Source organism: Hypanus sabinus, unplaced genomic scaffold, assembly GCF_030144855.1.
Source record: "Hypanus sabinus isolate sHypSab1 unplaced genomic scaffold, sHypSab1.hap1 scaffold_457, whole genome shotgun sequence".
NCBI classification, from domain to species: Eukaryota; Metazoa; Chordata; class Chondrichthyes; order Myliobatiformes; family Dasyatidae; genus Hypanus; species Hypanus sabinus.
The window spans coordinates 256,294-269,578 of record NW_026781330.1 but is presented as its reverse complement, the minus strand read 5'-3'; the positions used below and the strand labels follow the sequence as shown (position 1 = coordinate 269,578).

The 13,285-nt window shown below is 50.8% G+C and overlaps 1 protein-coding gene across 1 annotated transcript in view; it reads left to right on the top strand.

The window, feature by feature from the left end:
• LOC132389001 (uncharacterized) overlaps window positions 1-13,285 on the top strand; it is a 44,074-nt gene that overhangs the window by 16,614 nt on the left and 14,175 nt on the right. The window contains exons 6-7 of the mRNA XM_059961417.1: window positions 985-1,101; window positions 6,504-6,638. Coding sequence (XP_059817400.1) covers window positions 985-1,101; window positions 6,504-6,638 — 252 coding nt within the window. The remainder of the gene's footprint in view (window positions 1-984; window positions 1,102-6,503; window positions 6,639-13,285) is intronic.

The following is a 13,285-nucleotide window of genomic DNA, read 5'->3' as shown; positions in this document are numbered from 1 at the left end:
TACCCACTTTCAAGCACCTTAAAACCATGTTCTCTCCTGCTAGCCATTTCAGGCCTTGGGAAAACCCATTACCTATCCACACAACCAATGCCGTTCATAACATTATTCATCTCTATCAGGCCACCTCTCATCCTCCGTCGCTCCACAGAGTGAAGACCGAGGTCATTCAGCCTATTCTCGGAAGGCATGTTCCCCAATCCAGGCAACGACCTTGTAAATCTCCTCCGCTCCCTTTCTATGGTTTCCGCGTGTTTCCTGTAGCGAGGCGACCAGAGGTGAAGTGTGACCAGGGTCCTATATACTGCAGCCGTCAAATTACCACTCGGCTCCGAAATGTGTAGAAATGGAATTGGAGATGCGTGGGTCAGTAGGTTTGTCGATGACACGGCAAGTGGTGCTGCTGTGGAGAGCGGAGAAGACTGGCAAAGAACTCAGTGGGACTTAAATCAGTTACAGATCAGGTTTGGAGACCGGGCAGGTGGAGATTAACCCGGCCAAACCTAAAAAGTTGCACCTTGATAGGTCAAATGAAAGAAATGACACACTATCATCTATGACTCCCAAGTTATGTTACAGCTTTATATAAATCAATAGTTAGGCTGAGTCAGGGGTATTGTACACAGTTCTGGTCACCCCATTATCGGAAGGATGTCAGGGCGTTGGGGAGCCTCCGGAGAGGTTTAACAGGACTCTGCCGGGATTCGGTGCCATGTGTTACAACGAGCGGTCGGACACCTGGGTCGCTTCCTCTCGAGCGGAGGAGGCTCAGGGAAGATCTGACTGATCTCTGGAATCCGTCAGACATCTGTCCGCCTTTGCCAAGTCAAAGGAATTTGGACTCTGGGCGATGACGGCAGAAAGTGGATGAGATTGAGAGAGGGAGGTATGATCGTGCTGGAAGCGGACAGCGCGAATGGTGGGTGGGAGGGAGACCCATAGGGGAGATGTCTGAATTCACACACACGTTGAATGGTCTGTCTACAGGTGCGCAGAAACAGGGGCCGAAGGAGAACATCGGAAATAGATCGTACCGTAAGATCTACCTACTCTGCCTAGTTACCTTCGTCCTCGTCGCGATAGTGGCCGGGCTGTCGATCTACGGTGAGTAGAAAGGAACCTGATGACGGTGGGGACAATATGAGTGAGGTTCAAGTTCTGGAGCATGTTGGAGTTGTTAAAATGCAATAGGACGGATATGTCCCGGGGGTACGACGGAATATTCCTCAGGCAACTCCACGAGGCGAGGGAAGAGATTGCTGAGACTCCGGCTCTATGATCTGGTTCTCTTCGGAAATGGTACAGAGTTAGTGGAGAGGTGGGAAAGTTGTCCCCTTGTTCAAAAAAGTTATTACGGATCATCCGTGTAATTATAGACCAGTGAGACTTACGCCTGTGGTGGGAATACTGTTGGAAAACATTCTTACATATAGGATCTATGGGCATTAGAGAATCATGGTCTGATAGGGACTGTCAGCATGGCTTTGTGAAGGGAAGATCATGTCTAACCAGCCTGTTAGATTTCTTTGAGGAGGTGACCAGGCATAACGATGAGGATGGTGCAGTGGACGTGATTTACGCGGATTTTAGTAAGGATCTGACAAGGTTTCACACAGTAGGCTTATTCAGAAAGTCAGAAGGCATGGGATCACAGGAAATTTGGCCCGGTGGATTCAGAACTTGCTAGCAGAAAGCAAAGTGTCCAGGAGAGTGGGATGGCAAAATCACAGAGGACACAAATGTTGGCGGTGTTGTGGATAGTGTGGATGATTGTCGAAGATTGCAGAGAGACATTGATAAGATGCAGGAGTGGGCGGAGAAGTGGCAGATGGAGTTTAACCCGGAGAAGTGTGAGGTGGTACACTAAGGAAGGACACACTCCAAGGCAGAGTACAAAGTAAATGGTAGGATACTTGGTGGTGTGGAGGAGCAGAGGAATCTGCGGTTACATGTCCAAAGATCCCTGATTGTTGTCTCACAGGTAGTTAGGGTAGTTGAGAAAGCTTATGATGAATTAGCTTTCATTAGTCCAGTGATTGAGTGGAAGAGTCGCCAGGTAATGATGCAACTCTATAAAACTCTGTGTAACGTTCTCCTTCGCGTGTAACGAAACGCCGAATTAAACGTCGAGATAAACCACAGTCAAAAAGAACCAGATCGCAGTAAGATTAACCATTTACTGTTCACTCTTCACATTAACATATGGTGAAAACTGTTGATAAAACAATACAAGATTGATACAGTATTTGTGCCTTCCTTAATATCACATTTCAATTGTAAATACTTGTAAAGGTGACTATAACTACATATAACTCTTTAACTAAAGCATAAACATTATCGACCGTCGTTACTTTTAACAGGATCGGCATTAACATCTTAGTTCAATATATCGATTACCTATTAACTTACAACGTTGCTCTCACTGTGATTGCTCATGCCTGCAAAACAACTTCTGCTCAGGTGTGCCTCGTGGTGAGCCCCCACCCTCGCGCTAATTTCAAACCGGTGCTTTCCCACAAGACGCGGCGAAATGAATTACTAAGCGAAAATATTATAAACTAAATAACTGTCGTAAAGACAGCACACTCCCCGCTTGACCTTCGTAAGGTCACAATGAGCAGAGTACAAAACTTAGTCTCTTAATCAGTCATTGGGTAGAAGTAGAATAACTTCTGTAACTGGCCTTTGGTAAATTTTCACATCGCCTTGGTCGGTAGTCTTCAATTCGATCTTCCTGACATGTCCATCCCCGCTAGGGAATGTAGAGTGATTCTGGCCGTTGGCCAGCTGTTGCGGGCGATTTGCTTGTCCCTGAGCAGGACTAAGTCTCCAACTTGAAGATTCCTGTGGGGTTCTGTCCACTTTTGTCTCTGTTGCAACAAAGGTAGACATTTTTGTCTCCAGCGAGGCCAGAACTGATTTGCCAGAGCCTGGACTTGTCTCCATTGCTTTGTGTACAAATTCTTGTCTGAGAAGTCTCCTGGTGGAGGAGGTGCTCCTGCCTTCTGCATAAGGAGCGTTGATGGCGAAAGTATAAAGGGGTTTTCTGGGTCAGAAGACACAGGTAGGAATGATTGTGCGTTTATAATGGCTGTGACCTCTGCCATTAGGGTGCACAGTACCTCGTGGGCCAATCGGGTGCGTTGCTGCATCTCAGGTTTCCTTTTCCGGGTTTTCCGTAAGGACGTGAACCGTTTGACTGCCTGCTCTTTGTTATCTGGTGAGCGCTGGCGTGGTTCTCTGAATGGCAATGGGGCAACCCTATTATTTGCTTCATCTCTGAAGACCTTGGTGTCTTTGGTTTTTAAAGAAATGGTATCTTGAGCTGATTGTGCAAGTTTGTTTCCGTGCTCGGTTTGAACGAAAACTGACTGACCTAGCGTCTCGTCGGTTACTTTACGCTTGGTAATGTCTTGTTGTGCTTCTTTAGGGTACACCTTAGTGAGGCAGATCTTGGAACAAGAACGGTTTGACTGAGTTTGACTGCAAACTTCTGTACAGTTCGAGCTGACAATTGTTGTCCTGGAGTGAGCCTCTCCCTCCCCGCCGTCCTGTGGTGGGGGTGAAGGAGCGTTGTCGGTTCTTTCATTCTTGACTTCATCACGGAGCCGCGAGGGTAAATTTTCTTCCTCGTATGCATGTGATGCAATCGTGACTCTCTGAGGTTCCTCGTAGCTGGGGAAGTTATAGAATACGTATGGAGAGGGGAGACGAGCCTGCCTGTCTATTTGATATTGTACATAGTCGCTTGTGCGTTCCAGTCTGGTCCTTTCTAAAGTAGATCTTGCTTCGGTCAGATCACGCGACCGTTCAGCTTCTTCTATGTACTTTGCTTCCGCCATGGCAGCTTCTTCTTCTCTTTCTAGCTGCAGCACTTGCAACTCTGTCGATATTTTTGCCATTTCCAACTGGGTTTTGGCTTCTCGGGTGTCCCATTCCTTCTGGGTTTCGGCTTCTCTGGCGGCCCATTCTTTCTGGATTTCGGCTTTTCTGGCAGCCTTTTCCTTCTGGATTTCGGCTTCTCTGGTGGCCTGTTTCATTTTCAAAACTGCTTCTTGTCTGGCGTAACGCAGTCGCACCTTGGCGGCTTCTGCCTTGGCACTTGCCTGGGTGGACTTACTTGATGTCGGTTTACCACCCTTGTCGCCGGGCGGCGTCGACTTGATGCTGGATCGAGCTGACATTGCAGCACTTGAAACACCTGATAATGCCGCTTTTTCACTGTAACGTTCTCCTTCGCGTGTAACGAAACGCCGAATTAAACGTCGAGATAAACTACAGTCAATAAGAACCAGATCGCAGTAAGATTAACCATTTACTGTTCACTCTTCACATTAACATATGGTGAAAACTGTTGATAAAACAATACAAGATTGATACAGTATTTGTTCCTTCCTTAATATCACATTTCAATTGTAAATACTTGTAAAGGTGACTATAACTACATTACACTAAGGTGCAGTATACAGGGAGAGTTTACCTGCTCCATTGACTACTTTAAATACACTTCCATGCAAACTATCCGCAACTCTTTAACGAACGAATGCATAAACATTATCGACCGTCGTTACTTCTAACAGGATCGGCATTAACATCTTAGTTCAATATATCGATTATCTATTAAATTACTGCGTTGCTCTCACTGTGATTTCTCATGCCTGCAAAACAACTTCTGCTCAGGTGTGCCTCATGGTGAGCCCCCACCCTCGCGCTAATTTCAAACCGGTACTTTCCCACAAGACCCGGCGAAACCGGATGTGACGTCATCGCATGCCGATATATTTTTACATGCAATGAATATACTTTAAACACTTCTAATTCTAACCAGAAAATACTATCCAGAAAATTACTAAGCAAAAATATTATAAACTAAATAACTGTCGTAAAGACAGCACACTCTGGTTTATCCACACTTCAGTTCTGGTCGCTTCAATATTGGAAGGATGCGGAAGCATTGAAAAGGGTGCAGCGGAGATTTACCAGGATGTTACCTGGTGTAGAGAGTAGGCATTATGAGCAAAGAATAAGCGAGTCCGGGCTTTAATCTTTGGAGAGAAGAAGGATGAGAGGAGGCATGATGGAGGTATACAAGACATTCAGAGGAAAAGATAGAGTGGACAGCCAGTGCCTCTTCTCAATACGAGAGGACATAGTTTTATGGTAAGGGATGGGAAGTTCAAGTGTGACTTTAGAGGAAGGATTTTTACTCAGAGCGTGGTTGGTGCTTGGAATGCACTGCCTGAGTCAGTGGTGGAGGCAGATGCACTAGTGAAATTTAAGAGACTACTAGACAGGTATAGGGAAGAATTTAATTTGGTACTGTTATATGGGAGGCAGGGTTTAAGTGTCGACAAAACATTGTGGGCCGATTGGACTGTACAGTACTGTACTGTACTATCCTATGTTGTATGTTCTATAACACGGACACACGGCCTTTACCGTAGCACAATCAAGACTCGACCTGACACGGACATGCCATTCACCATAACATCAACCATGCTGTTACCATAGCACGGTCACGACATTCAACGACACACAGATACACTCCTGACAGCGGCACTGACACGACGATCGTGGTGACACACCCGTGGCAGTCACACTGACCGCAATTTACCCCTCACTAATATCCCAATGCCTCTGACTGTGTTATTGATGAACCGCCACAAGGCGACACCAAAAAACAACTCATAATTACACTGACAAGTTCATCACCGTGAGACTGAGGTTCCGTACACCGTGACACCTTCACGCTCTGCATGGTGATCGCGCCGCACCGTACCGTGACAGAGACTCACACATCACTGTAACACCCCTTACCGAGACAGAATCACCCCTCAACATAACACAGAATCACCGCTCACTGAGACACTTGCACACACTTACCCCTGACACAGGCAAACCCCTTAACGTGATACTGACACCTAAATAAACAATGACACAGGCACAGTCCTCTCCGTGACACCGACGTACACCTCAGCGTGACAATCTCACACACACCATGGCCATGACATGTCTCTCACCGTGACACGGACTTACCCCTTTCTGTGAGACCAGCACACCCCACATCATGACACAGATTCTCCACCCACAGTGACACCACAAGGCCCCACACTCTGACATTCCCCTCGTCTGGACATCGAGATACACTTCATTGTGATCCGTCACAACTCCCGCCGGGGCTCAAAAACGCCTAACATTGTGATACTGACAGACAGACAGACATACTTTCCACGCGTCCCTCACTTGAACTCGAACATGCCCCGCACAGTACTGACGCAGACCTCCATGGTAACAGCAAAGAAACCTTCACCGGAACATTCATATAATCCCTCAGCCTAACACAGTAAAGCCCCTCAAGGTGGCGCCGACGCCTCTCACTGTGCTACCAGCAAATCCTTCAATGTGTAACCCTTCACCGTGACATTGACACAACAATCACTGTGACCTGTTCGGTAGCGGGACGCTGACTCACTGTAAACGCTACCATCCTTCACCATCTCTCTCAGTGTCACTGACTCGTCATTCCACGGTAAACTGCCACAGAAACTACCAGGCTGAACTCCGTCACCAGTTCACTGAGATGGAACGATCTGTCAACGAAACCAAAGCTCAAATCTGTGAATTGCTGACCAGCAGAAAAGGTGAGACATCATCCCCTATTTCACCCGCTCCTCATCACAGGGCAGGAATGGAGAGAGGAAGCGTCACTCTGTGCTTGACATCGGGAGTGTGTGACGAGATGTTATGGAGGGTGATTCATTCTGTGTTTGACCCGGTGAGTGTGCGACGGGGCTGCGTGCGGGAAGTTTCCCACTGTAACTGAATCCAGGAAACTGTCATGGGACTTTGTGGAAGTGGATTCACTCTGTATCTAACCACGGGATAGCGAGACGTAACATTTCAGCTTCACTCTATATAGTGTTTGATAGATCCAGCTTCACTCTGTGTCTGAATCTGGGACACTGTGATAGGGCAGTACAGAAGGACTTTAATTCTATGTGACTTCAGACTCTGTGATTGGATGTTGTGGAGGAGGTCTGACCCAGTGAGTGTCTGAACGACAGCCTCACTCTGTGACTGAATCTGGGACACTGTGATAGGGCAGTGCAGAAGGACTTTAATTCTATGTGACTTCAGACTCTCTGATTGGATGTTGTGGAGGAGGTCTGACCCAGTGAGTGTCTGAACGACAGCCTCACTCTGTGACTCGCAGGGAAGTGTGTGATGGGACGTAAGAAATGAGATTCACAATGTGTTAGAGTCGGGAGTGTGTGAAGGGACCGTGTGGAGTCAGCTTCCCTCTATGTTTGACACTTTACTGTGTGGTGCGTTGAAAAGCTGTAGGGCTAGAATCACTCACTCTGACATTTATCGTGGGTCCACAGGGAGCTTATTTCTGTGCCTGACCGTTGGAGTGTGTGATGGGGCCGTGGAGAGAGAGATTCATACTGGGTCAGACCAAGGCTGTATGCGATTGGACTGTGGGGGGGATCTAAATTATGTTGTCTGACACAGCGACTGTGTGAGCCATGGTGCGGAGGGAGCTTCATTCTGTTTCTGACCCTGGGAGTGTGTGATGGGACAGTGTGGAGGGAGCTTCGCTCTGTGTCTGACCCCGGGAGTGTGTGATGGGACGGTGTGGAGGGAGATTCACTCTGTGTCTGACCCCGGGAGTGTGTGATGGGACGGTGTGGAGGGAGATTCACTCTGTGTCTGACCCCGGGAGTGAGTGATGGGACGGTGTGGAGGGAGATTCACTCTGTGTCTGACCCCGGGAGTGTGTGATGGGACGGTGTGGAGGGAGCTTCGCTCTGTGTCTGACCCCGGGAGTGAGTGATGGTTGAGTGTGCAGGGAGCTTCACTCCATGTCTGACCCAAGTAGAGTGTGATAGTGCGGTGGTGAGACTAACTTGGTAGTGTGTTTGATGAGGCAGTTTGTCACGAGCATCACTCTGTGTCTGACACATGGAAAGTATGATGGATCCGTGAGACAAGAGCTTCATTCTTCGTCTGTTCGTGAGAGTCTGCGACGGGATATTGCGGATGGAGTTCAAATTTGTGTCTGACCAGTCAGGAAGTATGTGATCGAATGGCATGCAGGGACCTTCACTCTACAACTGACTACGGGTTGGAGGGAGATTCAATCTGTGTCTGACCCCGGGAGTGCGTGATGGGACGGTGTGGAGGGAGATTCACTCTGCGTCTGACCCCGGCAGTGTGTGATGGGACAGTGTAGAGGGAGATTCACTCTGTGTCTGACCCCGGGAGTGTGTGATGGGACTGTGTGGAGGGAGTTTCACACAGTCACAGACACCAGGAATATGTGATGGGACAGTGTGGAGGGAGAATCAATCTGTGTCTGACACGGGGAGTGCGTGATGGGACGGTGTGGAGGGAGATTCACTCTGTGTCTGACCCCGAGAGGGTGTGATGGGACGGTGTCGAGGGAGCTTCGCTCTATGTCTGACCCCGGGAGTGAGGGATGGGTGAGTGTGCAGGGAGCTTCACTCTGTGTCTGACCCCGGGAGGGTCTGATGGGACGATGCGGAGGGAGAGTCATTCTGTGTCTGACCCCGGGAGTGTGTGATGGTACGGTGTGGAGGGAGATTCACACTGTGACTGACACCAGGAGTATATGATGGAACAGTGTGGAGGGAGATTCAATCTGTGTCTGACCCCGGGAGTGCGTGATGGGACGGTGTGGAGGGAGATTCACTCTGTGCCTGACCCCGGCAGTGTGTGATGGGACGATGCGGAGGGAGAGTCATTCTGTGTCTGACCCCGGGAGTGTGTGATGGTACGGTGTGGAGGGAGATTCAAATTGTGACTGACCCCAGGAGTATGTGATGGGACAGTGTGGAGGGAGATTCAATCTGTGTCTGACCCCGGGAGTGCGTGATGGGACCGTGTGGAGGGAGATTCACTCTGTGTCTGACCCCGGCAGTGTGTGATGGGACCCTGTGGAGGGAGATTCACTCTGTGTCTGACCCTGGGAGTGTGTGATGGGACGGTGTGGAGGGATATTCACACTGTGACTGACACCAGGAGTATGTGATGGAACAGTGTGGAGGGAGATTCAATCTGTGTCTGACCCCGGGAGTGCGTGATGGGACCGTGTGGAGGGAGATTCACTCTGTGTCTGACCCCGGCAGTGTGTGATGGGACCCTGTGGAGGGAGATTCACTCTGTGTCTGACCCTGGGAGTGCGTGATGGGACGGTGTGGAGGGAGATTCACTCTGTGTCTGACCCCGGCAGTGTGTGATGGGACAGTGTGGAGGGAGATTCACTCTGAGACTGACCCCGGGCGGGTGTGATGGGACGATGCGGAGGGAGAGAAATTCTGTGTCTGACCCCGGGAGTGTGTGATGGTACGGTGTGGAGGGAGATTCACACTGTGACTGACACCAGGAGTATGTGATGGAACAGTGTGGAGGGAGATTCAATCTGTGTCTGACCCCGGGAGTGCGTGATGGGACGGTGTGGAGGGAGATTCACTCTGTGTCTGACCCCGGCAGTGTGTGATGGGACAGTGTGGAGGGAGATTCACTCTGAGACTGACCCCGGGAGGGTGTAATGGGACGATGCGGAGGGAGAGTCATTCTGTGTCTGACCCCGGGAGTGTGTGATGGTACGGTGTGGAGGGAGATTCAATCTCTGTCTGACCCCGGGAGTGCGTGATGGGACCGTGTGGAGGGAGATTCACTCTGTGTCTGACCCCGGCAGTGTGTGATGGGACCCTGTGGAGGGAGATTCACTCTGTGTCTGACCCTGGGAGTGTGTGATGGGACGGTGTGGAGGGAGATTCACTCTGTGTCTGACCCTGGGAGTGTGTGATGGGACGGTGTGGAGGGATATTCACACTGTGACTGACACCAGGAGTATGTGATGGAACAGTGTGGAGGGAGTTTCACACTGTCACTGACCCCAGGAATATTTGATGGGACTGTGTGGAGGGAGATTCAATCTGTGTCTGACCCCGGGAGTGCGTGATGGGACGGTGTGGAGGGAGATTCACTCTGAGTCTGACCCCGGGAGTGTGTGATGGGACGATGCGGAGGGAGAGTCATTCTGTGTCTGACCCCGGGAGTGTGTGATGGTACGGTGTGGAGGGAGATTCACACTGTGACTGACCCCAGGAGTATGTGATGGGACAGTGTGGAGGGAGATTCAATCTGTGTCTGACCCCGGGAGTGTGTGATGGTACGGTGTGGAGGGAGATTCACACTGTGACTGACCCCAGGAGTATGTGATGGGACAGTGTGGAGGGAGATTCAATCTGTGTCTGACCCCGGGAGTGCGTGATGGGACGGTGTGGAGGGAGATTCACTCTGTGTCTGACCCCGGCAGTGTGTGATGGGACAGTGTGGAGGGAGATTCACTCTGTGTTTGACACTGGGAGTGTGTGATGGGACGGTGTGGATGGAGTTTCACACTGTCACAGACTTCAGGAATATGTGATGGTAACGGGTAGATGGAGATTCACACTGTGTCCGACCCCGGGAGTGTGTGGTAGTGCGGTGTGGAGGGAGCGTCGCTCTGAGTCTGACCCCGGGAGTGTGTGATGGGACGGAGTGGAGGGAGATTCACTCTGTGTCTGACGCGGGAGTGCGTGATGGGACAGTGTAGAGGGAGATTCACTCTGTGTCTGACCCCGGGAGTGTGTGATGGGACCGTGTGGAGGGAGATTCACTCTGTGCTTGACCCCAGGAGTGTGTGATGGGACGGTGTGGAGGGAGTTTCACACAGTCCCAGACACCAGGAATATGTGATGGGACAGTCTGGAGGGAGATTCAATCTGTGTCTGACCCGGGGAGTGCTTGATGGGACGGTGTGGAGGGAGATTCACTCTGTGTCTGACCCCGAGAGGGTGTGATGGGACGGTTTCGAGGGAGCTTCACTCTGTGTCTAACCCCGGGTGGGTGTGATGGGACGGTGTGGAGGGAGATTCACTCTGTGTCTGACCCCGGGAGGGTGTGATGGGACGGTGTGGAGGGAGCTTCGCTCTGTGTCTGACCCCGGGAGTGAGTGGTGGGTGAGTGTGCAGGGAGCTTCACTCCATGTATAACCCAAGTAGATTGTGATAGTGTGGTGGTGAGACTGACTTGGTAGTGTGTATGATGAGGCAGTTTGTCACGAGCATCACTCTGTGTTTGACACATGGAAAGTATGATGGATCCGTGAGACAAGAGCTTCATTCTTCGTCTGTTCGCGAGAGTCTGCGACGGAATATTGCGGATGGAATACAAATTTGTGTCTGACCCGTCAGGAAGTATGTGATCGAATGGCCTGCAGGGACCTTCACTCTACAACCGACTACGGTTTGGAGGGAGTTTCACTCTGAGTCTGACCCCGGGAGTGTGTGATGGGACGATGCGGAGGGAGAGTCATTCTGTGACTGACCCCAGGAGTATGTGATGGGACAGTGTCGAGGGTGATTCAATCTGTGTCTGACCCCGGGATTGCGTGATGGGACGGAGTGGAGGGAGATTCACTCTGTGTCTGACCCCGGCAGTGTGTGATGGGACAGTGTGGAGGGAGATTCACTCTGTGTCTGACCCCGGTAGTGTGTGATGGGACCGTGTGGAGGGAGATTCACACTGTCACTGACCCCAGGAATATTTGATTGGACTGTGTGGAGGGAGACTCAATCTGTGTCTGTCCCCGGGAGTGCGTGATGGGACGGTGTGGAGGGAGCGTCGCTCTGTGTCTGACCCCGGGAGTGTGTGATGGGACGGAGTGGAGGGAGATTCACTCTGTGTCTGACCCCGGGAGTGCGTGATGGGGCGGTGTGGAGGGAGCTTCGCTCTGTGTCTGACCCCGGGAGTGTGTGATGGGACGGTGTGGATGGAGATTCACACTGTGTCTGTCCCCGGGAGTGCGTGATGGGACGGTGTGGAGGGAGCGTCGCTCTGTGTCTGACCCCGGGAGTGTGTGATGGGACGGAGTGGAGGGAGATTCACTCTGTGTCTGACCCCGGGAGTGCGTGATGGGGCGGTGTGGAGGGAGCTTCGCTCTGTGTCTGACCCCGGGAGTGTGTGATGGGACGGTGTGGATGGAGATTCACTCTGTGTCTGACCCCAGGAGTTTCATTCCGTATCCGATGGCGGCAAGGATCATTGTAACTGACTCCTTTAGTTTGTGATGGGACATTGTTGACGGAGCTACACCTTGCGACGGATCCCGAGTGTGTGTAATGGGGTGTCGTGTCTGGACATTCAACTTGAGTCTGTCACCAGCAAATTGGAATCGGACGGTGAGAAGGGATATTGAGTCTGACTACGGGAATGCCTGTTCGATGGGTCTGGAGGGAGTTTCTATCTGAGCACAGAAACGCGTAATGTGGTCTCAGTTCAGAGGGGGTCTCAGTTTGTGTCTGACCCCGGGAATGTGTGATGGGACGGTGTGGAGTGAGATTTATTCTGAGTCTGATGAACTTTGTTTGTGAATTGGATGTTATGCTGCGATCATCACTGTGTCTTATCCCCGAAATTTGTCTTGGGGGAGTCTGTAGTGAACTTCACTCTGTGTCTGACCGGACATTGCAATGTGATGCTCACACTGTCAAGCCCCTGTGAGTGTGATGGGACTGTATTGAGGTAGCGGCACGCTGCGTCAGGCCTTTGATACTGTGAAAGGATGCTGTGGAAGGAGTTTCACTCTGTTTCTGACGGGACATTGCAATGTGAGGCTCACACTGTCAAACCCCTGTGAGTGTGATGGGACTGTATGGAGGTAGCGGCACGCACCGTCAGGCCTCTGAATACTGTGAAAGGATGCTGTGGAAGGAGTTCCACTCTGTGACTGACACTCTGTGCGTGTGAAGGAATGCTGCGGAGGGAGAATCTGATCCTTGGAGTGTGTGATGGGAGGGTGTGGAAGTGTCCACCCTGTGTCTGTGAACGGGTTGTGTGTTCGGAACTTGTGAAGGAAGCATCACTCCCAGCCTGACAGAGCAAGTGTGAGATGGGGCACAGTGGAGGGAGCATCACTATCTGCCTGAACGGGTGATATTGTGATGGGTTGGTGTGGAAAAATCTTTACTCTGAGTCTAATGCAACGAGTATGTGCTGGGACAGGGTTTTGAGGTATTGATTCTGTGTCTGATCCCTGGAATGTGTTTTGAGAGGGTGTTTTGGGAACTTCTCTGCGTGCCTGATATCTGGAATGTGTGACGGAGAGGTCGATTCACTCTGACTCTGACACGGCGAGTCTGCGTGATTGGACGGTTCGCAGTGATCTTCACATTACAACTGAACCCGGGAGTGTCTGATGGGACGGTGTGGTGGG